This window comes from Protopterus annectens, chromosome 14.part0 (assembly GCF_019279795.1).
Source record: "Protopterus annectens isolate FY-2018-M chromosome 14.part0, PAN1.0, whole genome shotgun sequence".
NCBI lineage: Eukaryota > Metazoa > Chordata > Ceratodontiformes > Protopteridae > Protopterus > Protopterus annectens.
The window spans coordinates 780,870,902-780,896,401 of record NC_056748.1 but is presented as its reverse complement, the minus strand read 5'-3'; the positions used below and the strand labels follow the sequence as shown (position 1 = coordinate 780,896,401).

Genomic DNA, 25,500 nt, shown 5'->3' with positions numbered 1-25,500 from the left:
GAAAACAAATGTGATTAACCCAGAAATCATGTATAAGTATGATTATAAAGAAGGCCTTATGGCAATAGTAATAGTTAAATATAATAACAGAATATGGATCCTAGCCAATCTATACTGGTTCCCAGGCACTGGAACAGGAACTGTTAAAAAACACTTGGATTTCATTTCCAATAAAGGCAACTTAATATTAGGAGGAGATTGTAACTGTATATTTGATATTTCTGAAACTACAACTAAAAGACCACTGCGTACCTCTGCTGTATCAAAAGCTTTATACAAGTGGGTAGAAACTTTTCATCTTGTAAATACTTTCAAATTTAAAGAAGATGAATCTTTGTTGTTATCCCATCAAGATCACAGATTTGGTACCCAAACTAGAATAGATAAAATATTTGCTGCCCATGACTTACACTCTAAAATCATTAATTTCTCAATCACTCCCTGCCCCTTTTCAGACCACAATTCATTGATATTAAAACTTCAAAATGGGTACAAACCATTAATCTTTAACTCCAGAATTCCAGCATATATAACTAAAATTAAAGAGTTCAAACCCTAGTTTATCTGAATTACAGTTTTTGTTAGATATTAATTACACCCCACAGATAAATAAAATAATGTTATCAGACTCATTAAAAGCTTACATATATGGTAAAACCCTAACTTGGTATAAAAAAACAGATAATGGGATTCTAAATTATTAGATCTACAGTCCAAACTTTTGTCAGTAAAAGTTGAAAAAAATCAAAATAATTTGGGGATGAAAAAGAAAGTAGAAGTATTAAACAATAAATACAATGAAATTCTAACACATAAAACTATTTTAGCTTCAGAAAAGCTAAAAATGAATACCTTGGCCACTTCTCCAAAATATCTATATAATTTATCCACAAGAATCAAAATACAGTCAAAAGCTAATAATATTAAAAGTATCTTCCATGCAAAGAAAGGGAAAAATGTCTCAGATATAGGTGACATTCCTGATGCCTATAGAAATCACTATATGGATCATTTCCAAAAAGAAAATATACATATCGATCAATTAACTCTAGATGAAAAATGTTGTAATATAAAAAAAAAACAGAAAAATTAAACTAGATCTGCAAGCACCCACATCCTACAAAGGAATTACAGATACAATAAAAGAGGATAAAAATAATAAAGCTCCAGGTATAGAGGACATAATTATGGAAACATATAAACTTTTTCCTTCAAAGATACTATCCCTCTTCCATAAAACTCTATTAGAAATTCAGTCACAAGCTTTAATACCACCCTCTTGGAGATATTCCTTAATCACATCAATCCTAAAGGAAAACAAATCCCTAAACCTCTGTACCTCATATAGACCTATATCATTATTAAATAATGACTATAAGATATTTATGACAATATTAACTAACAGCATGAATATACCACTATCCAAAACAATAAATAATGATCAAACTGGATTTATATAGCATAGACACACACATGATAATATTACAAAGATAATTTCTATTATAAATTATGTTAATAAAGAAAATAAAGAAACACTCATAATTGGCTTATAGAGAAAGTCTTTGATTCCCTAAATTGGGACTATTCATTCAAAATCCTAATGCTATTTGAATTTTCTGCATCCTCTGTTCATCTCCTAAAGAATATATATATATATATATATATATATATATATATATATATATACAAATAATTTTATATATATATATATATATATATATACAAATAATTATATATATATATATATATATATATATATATATATATATATATATATATATATGCAAATAATTTAGTGTATGTCAAGTTAGGTCCTTTTACCTCTGAATCTATACATATAACAAAAGGCACTAAACAAAGATGCCCCATGTCACTGATTCTATTTGCTCTGGCTATTGAAATATTGGCAGATTCAATTCATAGTATAAAAATCAAAGGAATAGATGTTTATGAACAATACAATTCTAAAGTAATGATATTTGCTGATGACATATTACTAACATTATCTAATACAAAAGAGACATTAGAAGAATTAGATATATTAATTGATAAATTTCAGATGACTTCAGGACTCCATTTCAATAAACCAAAATCAAAATTGTTATTTTTAAATTAAAAAAAAATAACTACAGACTAAGGGGGAATCACATCATAGGGAAACAAGAATCTACCTTACAATATCTAGGAATTGAGTTATAAAAGTATAATAATAAATTAGTCTCAAAAACTACAATAATATCATCAATACAATTAAAATCTGTGTGGAAAAATGGAACAAAATAATATTAACATTTGAAGATAGACTACAATTAATAAAAATGGTTTTACTGCCCAAGATCCTATATATAGCCTTGGCAATACAACTGTTACCAGAGAGAAATATATTATATATATATATATATATATATATATATATATATATATAGTATATTAATGAAATAAATTCATGGCAAATAACATTTTTATGGTTTCTCAAAAGAAACAGAATAGCTTTAATACTTCATATCAAACCATGAAAACAAGGAGGATTAAGCATTCTTGATACAGAAACATATATAAAAGCATCAGTATCTAAAACAATCTCATATTGGATAAGTCAAAATTACTCTGCAAATTGAAAAGAAATGCCATCTGTAATATCAATAAATGAATTTGATTTACAAAAAAAAAATTCAAATAACAGATAAAAACAATTTGCCATGGCACATATGTATTAGTATGCAATATAACATAACTAAACCCACTAAAACTCTGACTCATTTAGGAAAATTATTAATGCAAATATAGATTTTAAAATCTGGTTTGATCTTTTAACACCATTTATAGTCACAAAAAAACTTTCCACATAAAATATATAGAGAAATTATTAATTCTTGGGAACAGAAAGGATTTGCTTGTTGGCTCCAAAGTATTAAAGAACTAAAAGTTTTAGATATGCAAGTAATAAAAACAACATACAAAATTCTACAACAGGACTGGCTAACTTTATAAAGTATTCTGCCATATTTGCAAGATTTAAGTAGAATTATTAACAATTCTTCATTTAAACAAATACCTAAATTTACTAAATACATATATGAAATTATATATAATGACTTTGACATGGGAAACAGTATTTCAAAATTTTTACAAAATATTCATAAACTATAAAACAACACCCAAAACCTTATATTGGAAATATATAACAAAATCACACTCAATACAGCTAAAACAAATATCTTATTATCAATAAAATACACATCCTTTACACGATACTGGAAAGTTTTTAATTGGAAATGCTTGCACAGAGCAGTCATAAGATAGAATCAGTAAAATTAGTTCTTCCATAAAAGGAATATGTTGGAGATGTGGGCAAGTACACAATGCAGATTGGAACCACATTTTCTTTGATTGTGTTAAAATTAAGCCATTTTGAAATTGTATTAATAACTTTATACAAGCTTTATTTAATGAATCGTTTTATTTAACCAAAGCTCTTGTATTATTAAATGTGAACAAAGGTCCTCATTTGAATAGGTCAGACATGTATCTAGTATGGACTATACTTGCAATTTCAAGAAAGTGTATAACAAGAAGATGGAATACAAGCACAATACCAACTTTGGAAGACTTCTACAGCCTACTGAAGACAACTGCATTATTGGAAATTAAAATTAAAGATCTAAGAATTTAGCCAAAGTCATTTATCAACAAACCTTGGGGAAAAGTCTTATCGTTGATTGACACTATAGAATAATTGATCAGGTACTCTGATAATGGATTGGACATACTTATAAAGTAACTGTATACATTAAGATCTGTTATAGTGTCAGGCTAATGTAAATAGTATACATAGTTATTTAAGATGTTATGTATAAATACTATGGAATTCATTCAAACGTATTTGAAAAATAAAAAAAAAATTTGAGGGGGAAGAATTAAAAAGGAGGAGAACATTTAATCCTCCAACACTACCAGCATTGAATATTTTTGAAAAAAAATGTGTGAAAATTATTTCAGTTGTATGGTCAAAATAAGGGCATTCAAACCTTATTACAACTTCAGTATAAGTAAATAGGCCCTTTTGAATTCTCTAATTAAAGATAAAACTATAAGAGTTATGAATCCTAACGGGGGGTACCATTATGAATAGCCTTCTCTATTTGGGGAGTACGTTAGAAGACTTGAATGATGGTACTTATTTCCCTTTTTTTTCTAAAAAAATGAAATAAATGTAGCATATAGGTGGATTGATTTAAGAATAACTGAGTTAACACATGATTTTAAATTAGACTAATAACTGGCTAATATTTTAATGGTTGAAAGTCTAGTTATATCAACCATATCCATTATTCTGAAAATCCATAAAAATGTGCACACCCTACCACTGCATACTATAGTTTCTTCTGCTGGATACAAAAACTGAACCTTTACTGACTTTAGGTGATACTAAAGTTAAACAGCTAGTATCAGAGATGCAGCATATTCTCAAAGATTCATGGGATCTTTTACAAAAGATCTCCAACACAAAGTTTGACAGCAAACTATTTGTTGCCACTGATATTAATGATCTATTCTTGAGCATAACACATGATATGGGAGCGTAATGTTTCTATGAGGCCCTTATAAGGTATAATAAGTTTACACACCAAAATATTTTAGACATGGAGGAAAATACAGAGATCTTTTTAAGATGTAACTATGTTTTTTTTTTCTGAAAGTGAATACTTTCACCAGATTAAGGGATTAGCTACGGGGCTCCCATAGTTCCCACTTTAGCTAGCATACTAATATAGAAATGGGAAAATAAGAACATTTCCAACAGTAAATAATGGTGTTATATAAAGCTATAGCTACAGTTTTTGAATGACATATTTATAACATGGTCTGGTTCTAGGGAGTGTTTTAATGAGTTTGTAGAATACATGAATGAGTCTATGCAAATTATTCAATTCACACATGAAACAGGTATTGATTATCTTGATGTAATGATCAATAAGAATTTTTTAGTTGGTAAATATGAATCTAACATATATAGAAAGCAAGTGTTCTCTAACAATTACTTACATTTTCAAGTAAATAATGGGAAATAATATGCATTTAAGAGCTATGGTTATACTTTATAGTGTATCCAGTAATTATATAAAATGGCTTTTGGGAAGAAATTTGACCACTACATTTAGGATGAAGAGTCTCACCAGAACTTTTGCTGAGACACCAAAATTTTTTTCTAGAGAGGTAAAAACTTGAAAGACTTGTGGGAGAGCAATAATGATATAATACAGAATGACAATGTCTGACTTTTGGCTTTTCCCGGTTAGGGGTCTCCACAGCAAACTCTGGTCCACTCATGATTGGCAGTGGATTTTTACGGTGCCAAGATGCTAGCCCGATGCCCAACCTTCAATTAAGGTACGCCCATTCATGCTCATACCTACCTGCATGTCTTTAATGTCACTCAACCATGGGGAGGACATGCAGACTCCACACAGAAGGTGCTCTAGCTGAGAATCGAATGGGAGAACCTCTTGCTGTGAGGCAAAAACGCTAACCGCTGTACCACTGCGGCTTATGATACAGAATGACAATATGGGGATGAAAAAATATGATATATGCAAACAATGCAGATTCATATTAGATGTTAACAACACAGCAGTGGAAGGCTATCCCAGGGTTATTTCATGCACAGGAAATTACAGTGGTGGTACTTGTGGGGTAGTATATCTGGCAACTTGCATGACTTGCTCTTTATTTTCCCTTGGAAAAATTGAGAAGGTACTGCATAAAATAGGTTATGAGCATTTATGAGTATTTATGTGCAATAAGGAATACAGATGAAACTAATTCCCTATACAAACATTGAAAGATTTGTTAAAGTTTTTTTTTTGTTTTCGAAAAGGTACTCAAAAGGGGAAAGTTAAAAAAAACAGATTAGTTACTTAAGCCACTGGGTTATATGACCACATTTCATTAAACAGTGTTTTAAGATTAAAATAATTTAAATTAAGATAATCTATGTAACTAAAAACAAAAGATTTAATGGATTCATAATAGATTTTCAATATATATGTGTATAAAATTAAATTATAAACTGGTATTTGATAGTGTGCATTTTTAATTTTGCTTTGTATATATACTTTTAACATCGGTTTAAGAAGGGTTAAGTTCTGTTATTCCTGACTGGCTATTATTCATCATATGACAGATTGGGCTGTTATAAAACAGGAAGTCATAATTTCTTTTAGAATGTTCTAATGACGTTCTTTACATTGTTTATAATGAAAGCTCTTAACCTCTGTTAAATGTATTGGCATTTGTCTAGTATTTGGCATGTTTCTATGAAGCTTTTTTGTGTTTGGTAGTCTGTTTTTAGCATGGGATTACAGTTCTGAGTCATAAACTAACAGGGATGTAGCCAGAAATGTACATTTTGTACTTGCACCTAATGCTGCTGCCACTACTACCCACCTATTTTTAAAAAAAGAAATGTACTTGACCTTTAAAATGTTGCCCATATACATTTTGAAAAGATCACTCTACTTTCAACTTTTGTCTTTTTTGCCACATACCAGAAAATAAACTAAAAAAAACTTTTAATATAAATATACACAGAATAAATCGATTTTGTATTTATTTCCTGATCTGTGCACTTCATTGGCATTTCAGTTTTTAGATTGATGTGTTCCTGATATCATTGGTTTGTTCCAAATACTGTGGTACCATATCATGCTATCTCCATAGCACATGTCCTTTGGATTACTTGTTGGCTTACATGCTGGTTTACCTGTGAGTTGGTTTACGTGTTGGTTTAGTTCCAAGTTTGTTTCCATCTTTGAATGAAGTGTTTATGTCATCAACTATCAATAAAATGCCATCTGCAAACAGTTGGATTTTATACTGGGGGTTTTCATTTGGTATGATACCATATACATTAATATTTTAATGTGTACTGCAAAAGTCTCAATAATTGATTCAAATATTAATGGAAAAAAGGGCAACATTGTTTGGTTCCTTTGTTAATGTTAAAACCATGAAACAAAAATATCCAATTTTACTATATGATTTATAGTTTTTAAAAATGTTTTGTAATAATTTAATACAGTTTTCTGGGAACCCATACATTTTTAAGGATTTGAATAAAAGAAATCCCAGTCAACTGTGTCTAATGCATGTTCTAAATCTAAATATATAACAGCTAGCATAAAATTAATCATCTTAATGTAATCTGTAATTGATATGATTCTTTTCATATTGTCTTCAGTTTTCCTGTTCAATATGAATCCAGTTAGATCTTTATGTATAAGATAGTTTGCTGTCTCTTTTGGTATATTTGTTATTATTGACTTAAACATTTTGTAATCAGAGTTCAGTAAAAAAATTGTCTATATTAGGAGCGGTACTCAGCATATTTTCCTTTTTTAAACAATGGGGATATTAAACAATGATTCCAAGAAGGAGGAATATCATTCCTTTTCTATATTGGTATAAATGTCTTTAATAGATTAATGATATTACTACATAATAATTTATGAACTTCAGAAATCATTTCAGCTAATCTTGGAGCTATATTTTTATTTCTTTAATTTATTCCTTAATTTCAATTAAGGAAATACCATGCAGTAAACATGCAGCTTGTTCAGTACTGATTTTATTTTTTAAAAAAATCATCTAAATCATCTTCTTCATGATGTGATGTGATGCATAATAGTTATTAAAGATGTGCAACATTTATTTTGTGTCTGATGTTTTGTCAACTGTGTTGAAGTTTGTTAAGCATTTGTTTTGATGGGATATGTAGCCTTTACTAATTGACTTTTTCCAAAGCCAGTTCTATTGTGTGTGTTATAATATCCTGACAGTTCGATAATGTTTATTTCCTTTTTATAATTTAAATTTCACAAGTATTTTCCCTTGTAAGTTTTGAATTTCTATATCCCATTTCTTAATCCTTGCATTACACCAGTTTTTAATTTTTTGTAACATGTAGTTTAAGATAACCCCATAATATGATATCATTAATGGAATTAGTATAATTTGTGTTCAAACATTGATGCCTTTTTGTTTATCCAATCCTTAAATTCTGGTTGTGCTGTTAAATAGGCTGGGATTCTAGAAGTGATGATATAGGATCTAGGAGACATGGTGAGATTGAAACATATAGCATTGTGGTCATACAGAGGGCAGTGGATAACAAGGACTTTGTCCAATTTTGTTTCCAACTCATTTGCTATATACTCTATCTATTGTAAACTGTGTTCCAAATACATATGAATAATGGGTAAAGAAAATAGAATTAGCTTCTGAATAATGATTTATGCCTTTAATATTTGTGTGTTGCTGTCCATTGTAAACATTTTAGCTGATGCAGAGATTATTGGTTCTTTTGAGACATTTGTATATTTCTTTTATAAAATGGAATTAAAGTCCCCAACTAATATTATACTACATTTCATTTCATTTAATAGTAGTTCCAAATATTCTTTAATTTTGTTCCAGTTCCAGGAAACCAATACATATTTGCTGTTGTATAAGTCCTTTCATTAAATTATACAACACCTATTGATAACATCCCTTTTGTATTATTATATATGTCTAAAATTTTTGTCACAACTGCATATTTCTTTCCACAAAATAACTGTACCCCTCCCTTTTCTTTTAAAGGTGTAGGTGCCATAATTTTTAATTGTTTAGATAAGTAATATCAGTTTTCAGTAAATGTTTTTCCGAAATTAAGATTTCATTTGCTTTATTAGATTTCATAAATGCGAATAATGAATTTCTGTTATTGCCACTATTTTTAAACACCTTTAATGAATTATCACTTGTGACATAGGCAAATTTACATTTATAGAAAAATAATCAATTTGTATTAAATTAACAATAACAAACATTATACTTGACATTTATTGCTATAGGTCATATAACCTTAGCAACATTACATATATTATTCAATTCCTGCCCATTTTTAAACAAGATACATATTTATTAAACCATCATTTATGACATAAGCAACCATACATTTATATAAATGAAAACAAACCACACCGACCCAATCCTAGTTGCAATCATTTTATATCACAAATCATACTAACACATTCCCAGTTGCAAACATTATACATCACTTGTAATCTACCCAATCATTTTCAGTCACACAATATATAGCTCATTTAACACCTGCGTTTTTTAAACCTCATACCTCCCTTGTATGTATTGTTCCCAAAATTCACATTTATTTCTATGTAGTTTGCTCCTACCCTTTTTTAAAGGTCACAATTCCATTTAAGGCTCCTATACATAGCACAAGCCAAAAGCTATAATTCAAAGTGGGAATAGATGATGGTGAAACAGGGGGGAGCTCAAGAAGGACAGTCAACAAGGAGAGACCGGGATTTTGGATGCAGGCCTTTAAGGAGAATAACAACAATCATACAGAATATTATATTCATAAAGTAGCAGAAAGTAGTTTAAGAACTAAGCCGACACTGGAATGGAGAAAGGCGATTCTGCTGATAGGGATGACTGCAATGGCGATATAGACAATAGGGAAGAGGGAGCTAGAATTTATTGGAGAAAACTGATCAAGGCATTAGGAGCAAATGGTTTGCTAGTAAGATGTCGAATGGAAAAATATTTTCTGTTTGATACACCAAAAAAAAAATAAATAATAAAATAAAAGGCAAAATGTATAACACTGCACAGTGTCGAATCAGCTGAACGAATTCAGCAGATTCAACATTGTTGCCAAACAGATTACATGATGCCTGTGTAGGAGCTTAGTTAAAGGAAACTCCTATACCTAACATCACGTTTTTGCAGGGGTGCCTGCCCCCCTGTGCCCCACAACCCCCAGTAACTATATATTCCAACTCTGAGATTGCACTAGAGTGAGGAAAGGCATGAATTTCCCCACCACACCATACTGTGAATTCTGTACAGTGCTTTGAGTTTATATTAGTGAATGCACTTTGCATTCGCTGATATAAACTTTTGAACATGGAGATGTTCAGCAAGATGGAAATTCAAACATCCATGTTTCGAGTTTCCATCTGTGAAGTTTTTCTGTTCCACCTTTTGATAGTAAACTGTAGCAAATAACTAGAAAGGGAAAGGCAATAGAAGGGAAGAGGCCAGGAATTTATTTGGACTGTCAAGGAATGATATCAGAGTATAGCCTAAGAGAAAGAAATAGGGGGGACCTAAATGAAAGACAAGCACTGGTAGAGTTTTTAGCAGAATCTACAATATACATTTTTCCTATAAGTAGTATGTCAGCTGTTAAATATGTTATTTATTTATTTATTGACATTTGTTTACTAGGGAAATCTGACGGGTAATAAATAATCATTTTCAGCAGATGCTTGGGGAAACAACAAGATATGTCAGTGGGGATATGGAAAAAAAGGAGAGATACTTTTTCTCCATTTCACAGTCTGAGATCTATCAGACAAGTCACTTGAAAACCAGGAGAGGTTATTTTGAGAAAGATTTAGGTTTGAGAGATGGCTCAGAAGATGGGTATGGGAAACAGTATCAAATGCTTTGGTGAGATCTAGAAGCACTGTGGATAATATTTCCCTGAAATCTCGGCACGATTGACTGTATCTAGAATTGAGAGGAGAGCTGTTGTAGTGCTCTGCCTGGGTCAGAAACCATGTTGGGTTGGGATAAGGAGATGGCTTTGAGTTATGAAAGGCATAAGTTGGAGATGAATGCATTTTTCTAGGATTTTGGAGATTGGGGAAAGGATAGCGATGGGTGGAAGTTTAAGATGTTAGTGTTTTTGCCACCTTTGGGGAGAGGTAGAGTATAAGCTGTACACCAGAGATTGCGAAAGTAGGATTTCTGTATTGATCTGTTGATTAAGATGCTAATAGGGAATATGATCCCATCAGCAGCATATTTATGAAAAATGGAAGTCATATTGTCAGCAGCATTAGAGCAGGGTTTTATTTTGGAGAGAAGTTTTTTTATAAAGTTGGTAGGTGTGGGTTTAAGGTTGAAGATGAGGGGAATTGGGGTCAGTAGGTGGGGGTTGTAGAGGAGGTACACATAGAGAAGGGACTATTGTTGGGAAAGGTTTTGGTTAGTTCAGATATGGAGTTAATAAATAATAAGATTTATAATGTATTATGCATAACTTACCTAATGGTAATAACGAAAAGATTAATTATATGCCATTAATTAGCATTTTTATTTGCAAATTCAGTATATCAAACTTGATTATAATTATCTTATCAGGTATTTGCTCAATGAAAATTCTAAGTAATAATTTTATCTGTGTATGTATTTCCTCGATGAAAATTCCAGGTAATAATTTTATGTCTTTCTATGTGTTTTATCTATTTACTCACCTAATTATTTGTCTGTCTTTCTATTTATCTATCTTTTTGTATCTATATATCTTCTATATTTTCAAGTCTTTTGACGACTAGTATATTGAAATTGCTTTGAGATTAGTGCCTAGATAACTGTCCACAGGCACAGTTACATGAAGGGAAAATGATACAATTTGCTAGATATTTTATGAGTGTAAACTCACCCTTAATCTGCATGTATCAGGAAATCATTTTTAGACTATGTGTTACAGATGGCTCAGTAAAAAGTTATTATGCAAAATAAAAAGGTTACAGCAATATAGCCAATATAGCTAATGACTAGTTGATGCTCAATAGGTCTGCATTTACTTTGTAGTGATATTATACTGTGTACAAATAAGGCTACCATGCTTTACTTGTGTTCATTAAATCACTTGAAATGCTTTTGGAATCTTCACCACTGTGTTTCTTTACCTTTCATTTAACAGAACACACCACCAGGCAGCAGCATCTTAAAAGTACTAGCTAGAGACCAAGACATAGGATCTGGAGGCAGTGTGACATTTTTGCTACAGGTAATCTTGTATAAGCTATTTCCCAAGTGTTGTATTCAGTCTTGCATTCTTTGTATAAAATCACAAAATACATTAGTCAGGGTTTTCCACATTACAGGATGATGTGCACCACTACATACATGGCTTGCCACTCATACTTACACTCCACCAGACACACAAGTCTAATGTGCATGATCTACATGAAGTGCAGTTATGTAGAAAGCACAATCCATTTGGGGGGGGGACGTGAACTAAACTGCATGCTTTAAATATAAAGTTCAGACAAAGATTACATTTGATCTGGTTTGGCATGACGTCAGAAATCATGGTCATAATGGTCTGCTGTGACGAGTAGAGCATATATAATTTTCAAACAAATAATATATGCCTTAGTAGTTTATTTGCATCCATTATCATCATAGAGGTGGTGTTGGTGCATGGTTGCATTCTACCATAAAGCGGTGTGGTGCAGGGTCAGGAAATGTGCACCTCAAATGCTACCTGTGTAGCTGATACACAGATTTTCCCCAAACAGATGTGGAGAAGAGTATAAAGTACAAAGTTTGTGCCAAGTCCCATAAACGTACTGTGTGTGCACTCACTCTGAGGTACACAACTGCGCCACTGTTTGACAAATGATACGACCAGTTCAGGTTGTGTATGTACTGCAGAGATAAGTGCAAAGCTTGCAGAAGGTCTGTGGTATAATGTTGGGCAACGTGTGTTTCTCATTATTGTAGTTCCTTCCATAGTCAGATCCACTCTGTCAACTGGGATATGCCAGTTCCAATGCATGGTGCTCATTGCAACAAAGTTCCTTTCTCCTAATTGCTTTAAAAATATGTGTCACTTTCCAATCAGTTCCAACAACCACTTAGCCATGATCTTGCTGTATGGAGCAGCTGTCTGCTGTGGATGTTAATGGCTGGGATGCCATAGCTTGTCCTTATGCTTGTACTGTTTTCCTTCTCTTTCTGCTCTTCCTCTTTTTTCATGTTGCTAATTCTCACAGGTGACCATCTAAAACGTTTTTCCATACTAGCACAAAGTACTAGTGTAAGGTGCATACTTGAGGTGTATGTACTGTACTACAGCCATACCACAGCATGCATATAGTCAGGGTCATACATGTCAACTGTCCAGAATTTTGCAGACTGTCCAGATTTCGGGCTCATACTTTTGGCCTGTTCCTCATAAAATTTGCGTTTTTGTAGCAAATCACTGAGGAGTGCACTCACTAAATAATGACATGCATTTTTGTTTCAGACTTCATGTCATTCAGAAAATTCATACTAGCAAAAATTCTGTTATTCTAGCAAATTTCTAAGAGTAATATTTAAATTCTGTCCCTATTTTAGTCCTTCCTCTCCCTATTATTTTAGGCTTTGTCCAGATTTCTTGCAGTAAGAGGTTGAGAGGTATGGTTGGGGTCTGATTATAACACAGGGCCTTGTTGTTTAATTTATTTGGTATATACAGTAAATCTCTGTCAATATATATCTGCCTGTCTATATCTCTCTGTGTATCTATGTATCTAGCAATATATAAACAGATGGATTTCAAACCCAGTGTATTGTGGTGCAACTGCATGAACTGAACTTAAAACTATGGTGACACATTATATATATGGCTGGGGAATTCCTGAAATCGTCAATCTATAAATTAACTCTTTTTTTTATCTCTGCTGCAGAGTACTCACGATACAAAGTTCATTATCGATCGCTACAGTGGAATCCTTCGAATCAGACCTGATAGCAGCTTAGATTATGAAAAATCAAGAGCTCATTTTGTTACAATAATTGCAAAGGTAATGGTAAGACAATTCTGATATTCAGTTGTAGCATTTCATTTGGTTGTGGTTGCATGCGTATTCTGCTCAGTATGATGTGATTGGCTTGTTATATTGAGATAACACTAATCGTGTGAGAGCCAGGCAGTGTATAATTCCCCGTGCTTTATGCAAATGTTTTCATAATTATGAAATGATGAATGTATAGAAAGTATGACTGTATAGATCCTAGTTCATTGACTAAAATGACCACTTCTTGAGTTATCAGAATACTAATAGTCATAAGTGTCCACTATTTAAAATGACTATTAATTCTTGAATTATTAGAATACCAATAGCTGTATTTTAACAGATGAAGGAATTGTGGGTAGCACATTGAAAAGTGGTTATCTTTTGGCACCATACAAATCCACTATTCAGTGTTTTTGGACTTTGTGTATTCTCCCCATAATTATATATGTTCCTGCTGGGATATTTCATTTTAATCATATGCAAAAGATGTATTTTAATGGTAATGTTGCATTGTCCTATGCTGTGCATGTAAATGAAGATTTGTAACTATATGTGCCATATATGGCACTCCAGTGTTCCATTCCAGGCTAGGTCCTTTCTTGTGCCAACTCTCACAATATGTTTTGACCCCCAGTCCCTGAATTAGTTTAAAATAGGCACAGAATATTGTTGGATGGAAGGATGGGATTGATGCAACATGTATATTTATAAGTATTAGCAACACTTGTAACAGTGGCAAATAGTGGGAGAACAGGCAACTAAAATATGGCCCCAGACTCTGTAGTAAATGGTAACCATTTATTTTTTGAAATGTGTAGCATGTAGCAATGATGTTCACTGGGAAGGAAGAAGATTATGAACCTTAGGATTTTATTTTTGGTGACTTGCAGTATGTGGGTTTTGTGGTAAAGGTAGGGCATTTAATGGTAGGCAATATTCTAATCTTAGCAAAAGAATATTATACTTTGCTAGGATCTACAAAAGTCATTCTCCATGGCCTACTGATCAGTGGTGTAGCTTGAGTTTGTGCCTCCTGGTTCTGTCTGAGTTTGCCACCCTTCCCCCCTCACAAAATCATGGTCAAATGGGGCCTGCCATACAGAGCTCCGGCCTTTGCCGCTATTCCAGTGTCTCATTACTTGTCTATTTCTCCCCATTTTCCATAAACAATGTATTGCACATACTGTAAACAGAAAACAAAGGCACAGGAAACAATGGTAGTAAAAATCTCCCAAAGAAATTTATTAAAGTAAGCACTTTCGTACAAATAAATATCAGTACTTCATCAGACTTTACGTCACACCAGACTGCTGTTAAGTAAAAGTTTCTCCTGGTGAAATGCCTGCAGCCATTAGTTAATACAAAGTTTGTTAGTTAAGTATGTAATACAAAGTGCCATTTTTAAGTAAAGTTTACATGTTTTACCTGGAGGAGGAGCTGGGGAAGAAAGATGTGCTGTGCCTGTGCACTGCCTGAATGCTGCATGAATGCAGACCGGTCTGCAGAAGCTGATGTCATCATGCACACCCTGCACATGATGACATCAGGAGTAAAAAAAAAAATAAAAAATAAAAAACAATGGGAAATTCGGAAATTAAAGGGGCTAGTCAGGAATTTGTGTCACCGCAATATTTTGCCCTCAAAACCAGTATTTACCGAGGAATTTTGTATGGTTGAGAGGTATTGCTCATATCTTCCAACAGTCTAAGTACTCATAATCCAGTTCACACACACACACACACACACACACACATAGACACACACACACACAGACACACACACAATAAAGATTAAATAGATCACAACCATCCTGGATCAACTTAGCAACTATTAAGTACAGAACTTAAAAGAATCAACTACAGTGACATATGTCATTATAATAACTCAATAATTACACTTTGTACCTTTTATAATACACTTAAACCTATTCATTATTGTCTGTTTCCTCTTAGATTAATATGACTGATGGGTACATCATCATGACCATGGTTAACACTAGATATTAGGGAATTAAAAAAGCAAAGGGATATGGTATGACATTATTGGAAGTCTGACCACAGTTAAAAAAAAATACAAAAATCCCACATTGCATCCAATTCTTTGATAGCCACATATATAAGAAACAAGCAAATGACCTATCTACATTACCTTAAATATTTTATAAAACCCTTAAACATTCTCAAAACTGCAATAATCAGCACAGTCTAAGTATAGAAATATTAAATAACATAACCCCCTTAGCTCCACACTATAGACTGCATCCATTTGGACGTCAGCATTTTAAGTAATTTCTTATTAAACCTTTGTGAACTGATTATTTTTAATGCAGAGATATTACATTGAAAGATGGGTGTAACCAGGCATACGCTTTGTACTCTACAGAGTATATTTTTTCTTTGCATCACTCAGAAACATTGTAATGTTTTTCAGGCTGTATTATTTTTACAGTTGTCTAAATGACTGCCTCTCACATGCATACCTTACTTACAGAGAGAGCGCAAATCTAAAAACAATATCTTTAATAGTTTTAGAGTGAATCTCTAAAAATGATGTGTACATTTATTAATTGCAAGGGGGGGGCAATATTTTAAATGATCTCTTCATTGTTTGAAATTTCAGGTGGGTTGGGTGGCAGTAAAAAGAGTTTATGAGTACCAAATGGATTCTTCTGGCTATACCCCTGCATTGAAGCAAGCATGGGAAACACTATAAAATATTTATATTTTTAAGTTACTAAAATACTCTATAAAACACCCCAAATTTCTATCAATGTTTTTTCTATGCACGTGCAAACCAGTTTGCCACAGTTTAATTTCACTTTCATCACAGCTCTATTTTTCACACTGGCTGTTTTGTCTCTGTTGCACCATGCCACTACTGGTGTTACACCTTTCTGCAGTTTCTATTTCTACATGTGTGTGGGATTATCCTCTCAGACTTGGGCCACTAGTACCCCACCCCTATGGCAAAGCTGATTTACTATAAATGAGGTTAAGAGAGTGTGTGAGAGAGAGAGAGAGAGAGAGAGCACAAGGGACTATGTGTAATATCATGATTGCTACACATGGAGTTGACAGCTTAGTGTTATGTCCTATCTCTAATTTGGCTTGGTCATTTATTATTGCTAGACATTGAATGGGCAATGTAACAGACCCATCCCATATGATAATGAACCATCACTTCTTCTGCCTCACCTACGATGTTAGTAACTGATACAACTATTATTACTCTGGTCTGAACATGAGCCATGATCTCAGGCATGCCTCCAGCATGCCTCCTTAAACCCCCCCCCCCACATGATGCAGATGATCAGGCGTTACATTATTGTTTTATTTTTCCCTCCAGTGCTTGGTCTTCTAATTGAGTCTATGTTGACTGGGTTGCAGTCAAGGCTTCAGCACTCCATGACATAGGACTAATACTTTTCTGTACTGATTTATGCTAAACGTATCATCTCATATCCCTACTGTTTGTACAACTGCATTGATACAAGGTTTTCCTTACTAGCACTGTACAGAATCTGGTTTTCCTTTAAGCAGTGTTAAGTTGAATGCAACATGTTAGCCTTTGCTTTAAACCTCTGTCAATATTTCTTTTTTACTATTATCTGTAATAACTGTATATGGCCTGCTTTATGACTGAAAAGTTTTCTTGGACCAATTCACCTACCCAGTCAATAAATGAATAAATAAAATAAAAAAAACATAGACTGCAGTCAGATGTTTCATAGTGTTAAAACAAAAAGAGAAATTGTTATTTTTGCTTAGTTGCCATTAGAGGCAGAATGTGTCTTAAAACCAAACTCCCTGGTCAGCAGGTAAACACATGAATATGGAATTATTTGTGATTTTACAAGCTATGTGCTGACACGTCTGTAGAATTTTTTTTGTTTTTCTTTTTAATTTTTAATATACGCATTCTTGTAGGTTTCCCCTTCAAACCTTGAAATACTGAAATTGTCAAATTTCAGTATCTTGAGACGAAAATATCAAAAGTAAAAAGCACGAACCATGGAAATTATCCCAGGTCAAGTAAACGCTTTCCCATCACGGGGAGATATGCCCTTTTCCACAATGTAGTGTCATCTCAGAGTTGGTATATATAGTTAGGGGTGTGTGGGGATGCAGCTGTCCATATCGGGGGTTGTGGGAGCATAGCCCCCCACCTTGATGGGTTTACAATGGTACGGCATGCTGTTTGTAGTTTTGGTCAAGTGTTTACTTGCTCTGGAATCATTTCCATGGTTTGTGCTTTTAACTTACGATATTTTCATCTTGAGATACTGAAATTTGACAATTTCAGTATTTCAGGGTTTCAAATGAATCCCTCTTGTAATATTAGCAGAAGACAGAGAGTGTATAATACATATCCCTATTCATCCCCCTCCCCATTCTCCAGGAAATTAAAAAAAAACAATTTTGTATTATATCAATTCACATTTATAGAAATAATTAAAATATTCAAACCATTTTGAAGTTTAAGGATCAGATTGCCCAAGTTAAATTTTCTCTGGACTGTTCTTCACCTTGCATTATGTCTTCCCAAAATGTTTCACTTGAAAGTTATGGATCTAGTTTTAAGAACAACTGATATTTTTAAATCGATATAAGCCAGGGAAGATGTTTTAAACTTTTCTTCCTTATGTGAAATAATGACTAGGAAGATAATTAAGAGAATGAAAAATCTTTTTCATTATAATGCTATGGAAATTGTTTTACCAAACTCAAGAACATTCTGACAACAGTTTATAATACAATTCATTTTTTCTGATTTATCTGAACTGCAGAATTTATTTGCAAAGTGGAATGTAGAACTTGAAAGGTCTTTGGACTCCGTAGAGATAATCTGACTTTGGAATTTATATAAAAAGATGATTAAGTCCTACAGAAATACAGTTGTTTGACAGAAGATTTTATTAAGTGCCTATTTAACACTTCTGCACATTGGCTGGCTAAAGGCAAGTTATGCTGTAATGGCTGTGTTTTTTTGTTTTTTGTTTTTGGCTCTTAGAAGAAACATGTATGGTGGGATTGCCCTTCTGTTTTATGCTGGTGGTTAAAGACTTCCTTCTTTGTTACTTTTTTAGTTGATGAATTTACAATATTTTTCTATGACTTATGGATCTTAGCTTTAAGAGAGAATCTTTCAGCTTATAGTTATACATTGTTGTTAACGGTAAGTTTAGCTGCAAAAAGAGTGCTGTTAGACCATGGAAACAAATAAACTGAAGTCTCTGCAGATTTTCCTTTAACAGAATGTAGCTGTTACAACATTTAATGCTTTATAGATGATTGATTTTTAGTTTGAATTTCAACTGCATTAATCAAGATATGCCACAAAATCATAAAGAAATGTCAGAGATGTTTGCATTTTACTTTCTTTTATAGGACGGAGGTGGAAAGCTTAGAGGAAAGTACCAGATTTGGACATCTAGTGCCACAGTAACAATTAATGTTATAGATGTGCAAGACACACCTCCAGTCTTTGTTGACTTGCCATATTATGGCTACGTCTATGAAGATACATTGCCAGTGAGTATATTCTGACTATATTTATGAGGATATATGCCTAGTATTTATAACTCCTTTTTGTTGGTGTACCATATTATGTCTATATATATATATCAGACTACAGTGCCAGTCAATATAGCTTTTATATGTTGGCACATCACATTATGGATATTTTTGTGAGGATATATAAACTGTGATATGGTCTTTCTTCAATTATATGCATTATATGAAAATGTATTGTCTGTGACTGTCATAAATATATCTGTAAGCACATTAGTTTCATCTCAGCAGTATCTTACAATACAAAAGGAGGTTTTACAAGAAACACCTATAATCAGAATTTAAAACTGCTTTCCTAATAAGTACTTCCAGTGTTTATGGCTGGGAAGATACCATTTCTTCTCCAGTGATAGGTAGCAGCCAAAAGCTCTCCTGTTATCAGATACCTTCCTCAGGTCTGCCAGACATTTTTTCCCTTTAAACTTCTAAAGTGAGTCCTGCAGTCATTTGTTCCAATACCTCAAGGAGATAATCCCCAGAACCCCAAGCATCTATTGGGGGGAAAGATTTTGTACAAAGCTTGGAGATCTTTATATGTAGCCCAGAGAAAATCCCAACCTTCAAATAAGCTGAAAGTTTGGTAGTTAAACCAAGTTATGGTCCATTTCATATGCTGTGTAAGATCTGAGCTTCTGATGAGGCTCAGCTCAGAGAATCTTTTAAATTAAGGACAATCAGGTGTCGCAAGGTAAAGGCTGCAGAATAAAGCCAGATGGCTTATTGAAGAAAGGGCGGCATGCATAGACATCTGCCATCTTTTCTTATCCCAAATACAGCTACAGACCAAGGATCATGTTTGTTCAAAGGCATATTTGCCATCATCTGTGGGATTGCCTTAAGACATACAAAAGTAGAGGAGAGTCAGAACTATCACTACTGCGACTCACCCTATTATTGCAGGTACAATCCATATAAAGCATCTTTCTCAGATCCTCCTTAAATTTAACTCTACCATTGAGGAATAATTGGCATGAAGGATAATCCTAAAATACTTACACGATGTGATTGCTCATGGGATAACTAAGGTAAGACCTGCTTTTTTGTAGGTGCAAATAGCTGCCTTGTAGAGAATTAAGGATGATTTCCAAGGGTTGTGTCTTAAACCAGAAAATATTTTAAATTTTTTTTTATCAAATTTCTTTTTATTAAATATTTGTTCACAAAATATGCAGAAAAAGATAACAAGACATATACATGTGGTACAGTTGACGTTACAGAGTGCGTACCATAAGCATGTAATAATAGTTATTGCCCACTTTACTCATTAACATTCAAATTAGGTAGAATTACCATTTATGTTACTACAAGGATATGGTTATATTATAAATTATTCCAAGAACTTTTATCATATAGCAGTTCTCTTGTACATTATTTTACAACTGCGAGCAATATTAGAGGTACATCAGTCTATATAATGATAACAATCTACTCTACTAAACCTTATATACATATATACAAATATATCGCCTTAATTATTGTGGTTACTAATCTCAACAAAGTGATGTGTTTAATATCCTTATATAATTAGTATTTAACATACTGTTTATGACAGAATATCAATTAATGCTTTGCAGTACCTTTGATAGTAGGTTTGGTTCTTCTGACTTTTTGTATAAAGCTTCTTGGCCAATATATGTTTTTTCACCATGCTTTTGTATTCTGACTAGGTTAGTCTTGATCTGTATATCCAGTTTTTTGCTATGTAAGCTTTTAATAGGATGCATAGTGTTATTACAATATGTTTAGAGAAATTATTATTATTGCATTTGAATATATGCAGTATAGCTGTTTCTCATGACAATGTGAATTTTGAATATCCTGATTTCTCTAAAAGGAATCTAAGTGAGCACCATAGTTTATAAACTGTTTTGCAGCTCCAAAAGATGTGGAGGATATCTGCCTCTTTGTTAGGACAGAAAGAGCAATAGGGTGACTTGGATGGATTGAATTTGTTAAGGTGGACAGGTGTATGGTAGGCATTGTTGAAGATCATGATTTGTGTGCATATTAACTTTTTGTATGTTGTCAGTTTCATAGTATTTCTAATAGCTAATTCCTTTTGATTGTCTATTATGGTGTTATTTTTTCTTTCCCAAACCTTTAAAAAAAGAATAATACTTTGATATTTAATATTTAAGCAATAACCGACGACATGGTGTGATATATTGAAGATTTACCTACGGTTGGTGTGGTTTAATCACGAGGGCGAAGCCCGAGTGATTAAACAAAGCCAACCGTGGGTAAATCTTCAATATACCACAACCACAGAGTCAGTTATTGCTATTATACAATGACATTATTTAAGAAAAAAAATACTTACTTTTCTTAAATAATGTCTTTGTATAACGGCGGATTGCTGTTCTTCCGCCCATTGTGGTATACTGATTCTGCTTTTTTGTGTATTGCGCATGCGTATGGAACTTGCGTTCCCATGCATACCCAGTACATCAAGGCTTTGAAACGGAAGCAACAGAGAAAAGAAGTCTCTGTTGCTCCGTTTTCTCTCTTGCTTTTTTTTTATTGTACAAAAAAAGATTTGGGGGCAGTTTATACCAACGGAAAAAAGTCTGGGCGACCAGACCTTTTTCTGTTGGTATATTGTGGGGTTTACAATGGGCACGCTGGTTGGGCTGGCCAATCAGCATGCACGTTTTAGAATATTAATAGGGAGGAATTGTATAATTGCTGTTAATTTATATGTATTTGTTATCATTTTCTTTTTACTTAAGAGCAATTTTAGAACTTGTGCTAACTTGACATCTTGCTCAACTACATTAATATCTCTGGTTATAGTACTTACTAGGTATACAATTTGTTTAATTATCAGGTTATATTTATTGCTGTCTTTAAGTAGTTTCATGATATTTTCCATTGGAAGGTTTTTTAATAGGTAAAAATCCCATACTGTATAATTTTTTAATTAAAGGGTATTTATCTAGATTTACCATAGTGTTTGCTAGTTTTATATCTGGGTTTTTAATTATTGGTTGTAAAAGCATAATTATGTATTTTAAATTTATTAATATCAGTAGCTTCTTGAAAATTTCACAGTTTATGTGTTGTCCTTTACTTGTCTCTGACTCATAAAGCCTAGTTGTTCAGGTGCTATTATGACTGGGGCTGCTTTCTGTATTCTTTTTGCTAAATTTGTTGAAAATATCTTGATATCCAAATTTATCAGAGCTATAGGTCTATAGGAAAATATTTTAAACTTGTACAAGATTGTTACTACTTTAGATATATCAATGATGAAATGATGGGATTATGATCTGCCTCTTCATGGTGCTGCAGGCACCAAACATTAACTGTTCCCATCTGTTTCATTGTCACATTTAATGCGATTTGGGCACCTACTTCTCTCTCAGCATTTGGAACCCTGTCTCAGGCAGAATGTAAAACCATATTAAAGACTCTCGTATCGGTTCCCTTGTTTCTCTATCACACTTAAAGAATATATTATAGACACAGAATTATCCTTATTATAGCCATAATGCATTCCCTCTGACCACTTCCCCATTTTGTGTTCTGAATTTAACCCAGAATTTCCTTCCTTCGTTATCTGCATATTTATTCATGATCACACATATTAAAGAAGTATGATCTCCTAGTTTTGGAATATCTGTTAGGTTTCATCATGCATACTCTCTTCCACACTTTACTTAGCACTTGTACATGTTTATGGGAAATTTTATATTCCTGTAAAAAAATGTCTGCTTTCACAGTTTTCTAACATTGATGGTTATGAAAATAACCATATGCTTATCTGTTGCCCAAGCATCAGAAAAAAACAGTATATTTCTATATTGTAGCAGTTTCATTTGAAATATGCTATGCTGCATTTCGCCAAAGGAAAAGTAAAGAAATAGTGGCACATTTAATATTAGTTCATACAAGGGAAACAATGCTGATAAAGTTGAAATTTTTTTGTACCTGGAGTCAGTGTCCCATTCTTGTCCATCCACCACCACCCCCCCCCCCCCCATATTTCTCTTTCTGTATTCTGATTAACACTTAGTAAAGATTCCTATTGGCCTTCATGCTTATTACTTTTTTGAATTGCTATCATGAAACTGCCCCTTTAGCAAGATACATTTGAGAACAGTGGCATTGCTTTACTTGAGTCCATACTCAGACTTTCCATGAGGGCTGCACTCTCCTGGTGTTTTAATGTCTATTATAAATATTATTAATTTTGTTGTAATAATGAATTAAATCCTTTAGTGGGATGGAAAATGTCATAATACTGACTTTGTGTCCAAATTAGCTACTGGAAATTCCACATATCTTAAAAAATCATTTAGTCCTTCTGTCCATCTTAGACAAGGGGATTTCTGCTTGTGCCAGAAGAGTGATCTCTTTCATGTGTCAGTAGAATTGCCCAGTAAATCTAGTTGCACCCAGCTTGGTAATTTTGAGGTGGCTCCATGTTCCTGTACTGTTGCTTTATTCATATAAATGCATAATATGCATGATGTATGCTCTGTTTTGCATAAGATCCTCTTGGAAACTACATGTAAGTAAGTGTTAAGAGAAATGAGGTTTGGAACAGACCCTTTTGTCCTGGGGCATCTTCAATGTAGCGTTAGATACATGGGTTAGGAGGGATTAAAAGAATAAGGGTAGGATAGGGTTAAATGTGAGGGAGGGATGTGTGGAGGAAATGAGGAAAGAAGAGGGAGAGGATTAGAGGGTGTTGTTAAGTGTAACTGAAACAGAAGTCACATTTTGGCATGAACTTGCTAAGGCAGGGTCATGCCCAGATGACCTGTAGGTATCCTGAAGCAGGTAGGTCATGGAAGACATAAGGGTAAGAAGATGGAGAAAAGTTTATTTTTATTCTTTTTTTTTTTATTATTTTTTTTCGATTGGGGATTTAGAAAGGGGGTTTCTTCAGGGATTGCTTGTGTTTTAATTCTTAATGCTGCGATGACTTTAATTTTTTTGCTGTTGCTGAAGGGGCTAGTTTCATTACTAGTAGTATTGGCGGGTTTGGACTGTGTTCAAATGGGTACATTTCTTGAAATATAAGACCCCAGTGTGTTGCTGGATCTGAATGTGTGAATTGAGTTTTCAGTTGGCGGCTAGGGCTGGGGCTCGGTATTTGGGGATCCTCATTAAGTGGCTGTCGTGGTTGGCTTCCAATAGGGATTAATTCGTTGGGGGCATTGAGGTTGCAAGAGCAGCTGGGCAGTGTTCTCCAGGTATCTCTTCATTTGCTTGTAATGGCCGGGCTACAGCCCTGCCTGGCATCATGGTGCTGAGAGAACTGTTTTGCGGGCTTAGGCATAACTGTTGGTAATTCTAGTTGTTGTGCATGAGCAGGAGCAACTGTGGTCGGGGATTTAATGGTCGAATTGGCTGTTCAGCGGGCACTTCCATTTGATTGTGTGGGCTGACAAACTAGTTTAACTTACCGTGCACATCACGAGGTAGCTGGATCATTTCACGGAGGAATTGGTACCTCTGGTAAAATCGTATAGCTCAGTTTCTGTTTCTCTGCCAATATTCAGTTGGTGTATAGCGTAGCTGAGAAGCAGATGCTTCAAAGGGGAATGGTTGCAAACCCTTTTTTCTTTTTTTTTTTTTTTTTTTTTTACTTATGCAGTACAAGGAAAAGTGGCAGCTACTAGTCTGTAAAAGGGTGCTACGGGTCCATACAAGGGTGGCAGAGTCTAGCAGTATCTGAGCAGTCTCATACCCTTCAGAAACAGAAATTCCGCAGGCAAATTGGTTGTGCGATCGATGCTAGGTTCATAGGAGCAACATGTAGAATTGTTCATAGCTTGGCCCCTGATGTTATTAATCATTTTATTAATGACTTCTTCCAGAGTTAAGTAAGAGCAGGCCTCTCAGCCGAGCAAAGGCCGCAATATGTCCAGATTTTTATTCAGGTCGAGTTATATATCATCTTTCTCTATATGGTGAGTTGGTTGTGGAATGTCACAAAGGGTAGGGATGTTTTGGGTGTTGGCAGAGAAAGGAGTTTAATTGTCACGTGAGATGAAGGGTATTAAAGTAAGCTAAAGCAAATGTATTTATTGAGGTTGTTATTGACTTAGCATGCTCGTTAGGTGTTAGGGCTTTAGTGCATTTTGCACTTTGTGTAGTGACTGAGTTCCTGCTAAGACAGCAGAATAATGTATAGCTGTAGACATGGTATTTTGGAACATTTGGAAGAATTGTGGCTGATTTCTTTCCTGGTTGTGTTGATACGTATGTGCCATTACGTCCTTTCATCCACTTGTACGGGTCTTGTGTGTCTTTATTTCTGCTTATAGGAT

At 33.6% G+C, this 25,500-nt stretch overlaps 1 protein-coding gene across 5 annotated transcripts in view; it reads left to right on the top strand.

Annotated features, from left to right (window-relative positions):
* The window catches only part of CDHR1 (cadherin related family member 1), a 532,835-nt gene that overhangs the window by 172,492 nt on the left and 334,843 nt on the right, over positions 1 to 25,500 (top strand). For all 5 annotated transcript variants that reach the window (XM_044056525.1, XM_044056524.1, XM_044056526.1 and 2 more), the window contains 3 exons: positions 11,783 to 11,869; positions 13,539 to 13,655; positions 19,037 to 19,180. In XM_044056525.1, coding sequence (XP_043912460.1) covers positions 11,783 to 11,869; positions 13,539 to 13,655; positions 19,037 to 19,180 — 348 coding nt within the window. The remainder of the gene's footprint in view (positions 1 to 11,782; positions 11,870 to 13,538; positions 13,656 to 19,036; positions 19,181 to 25,500) is intronic.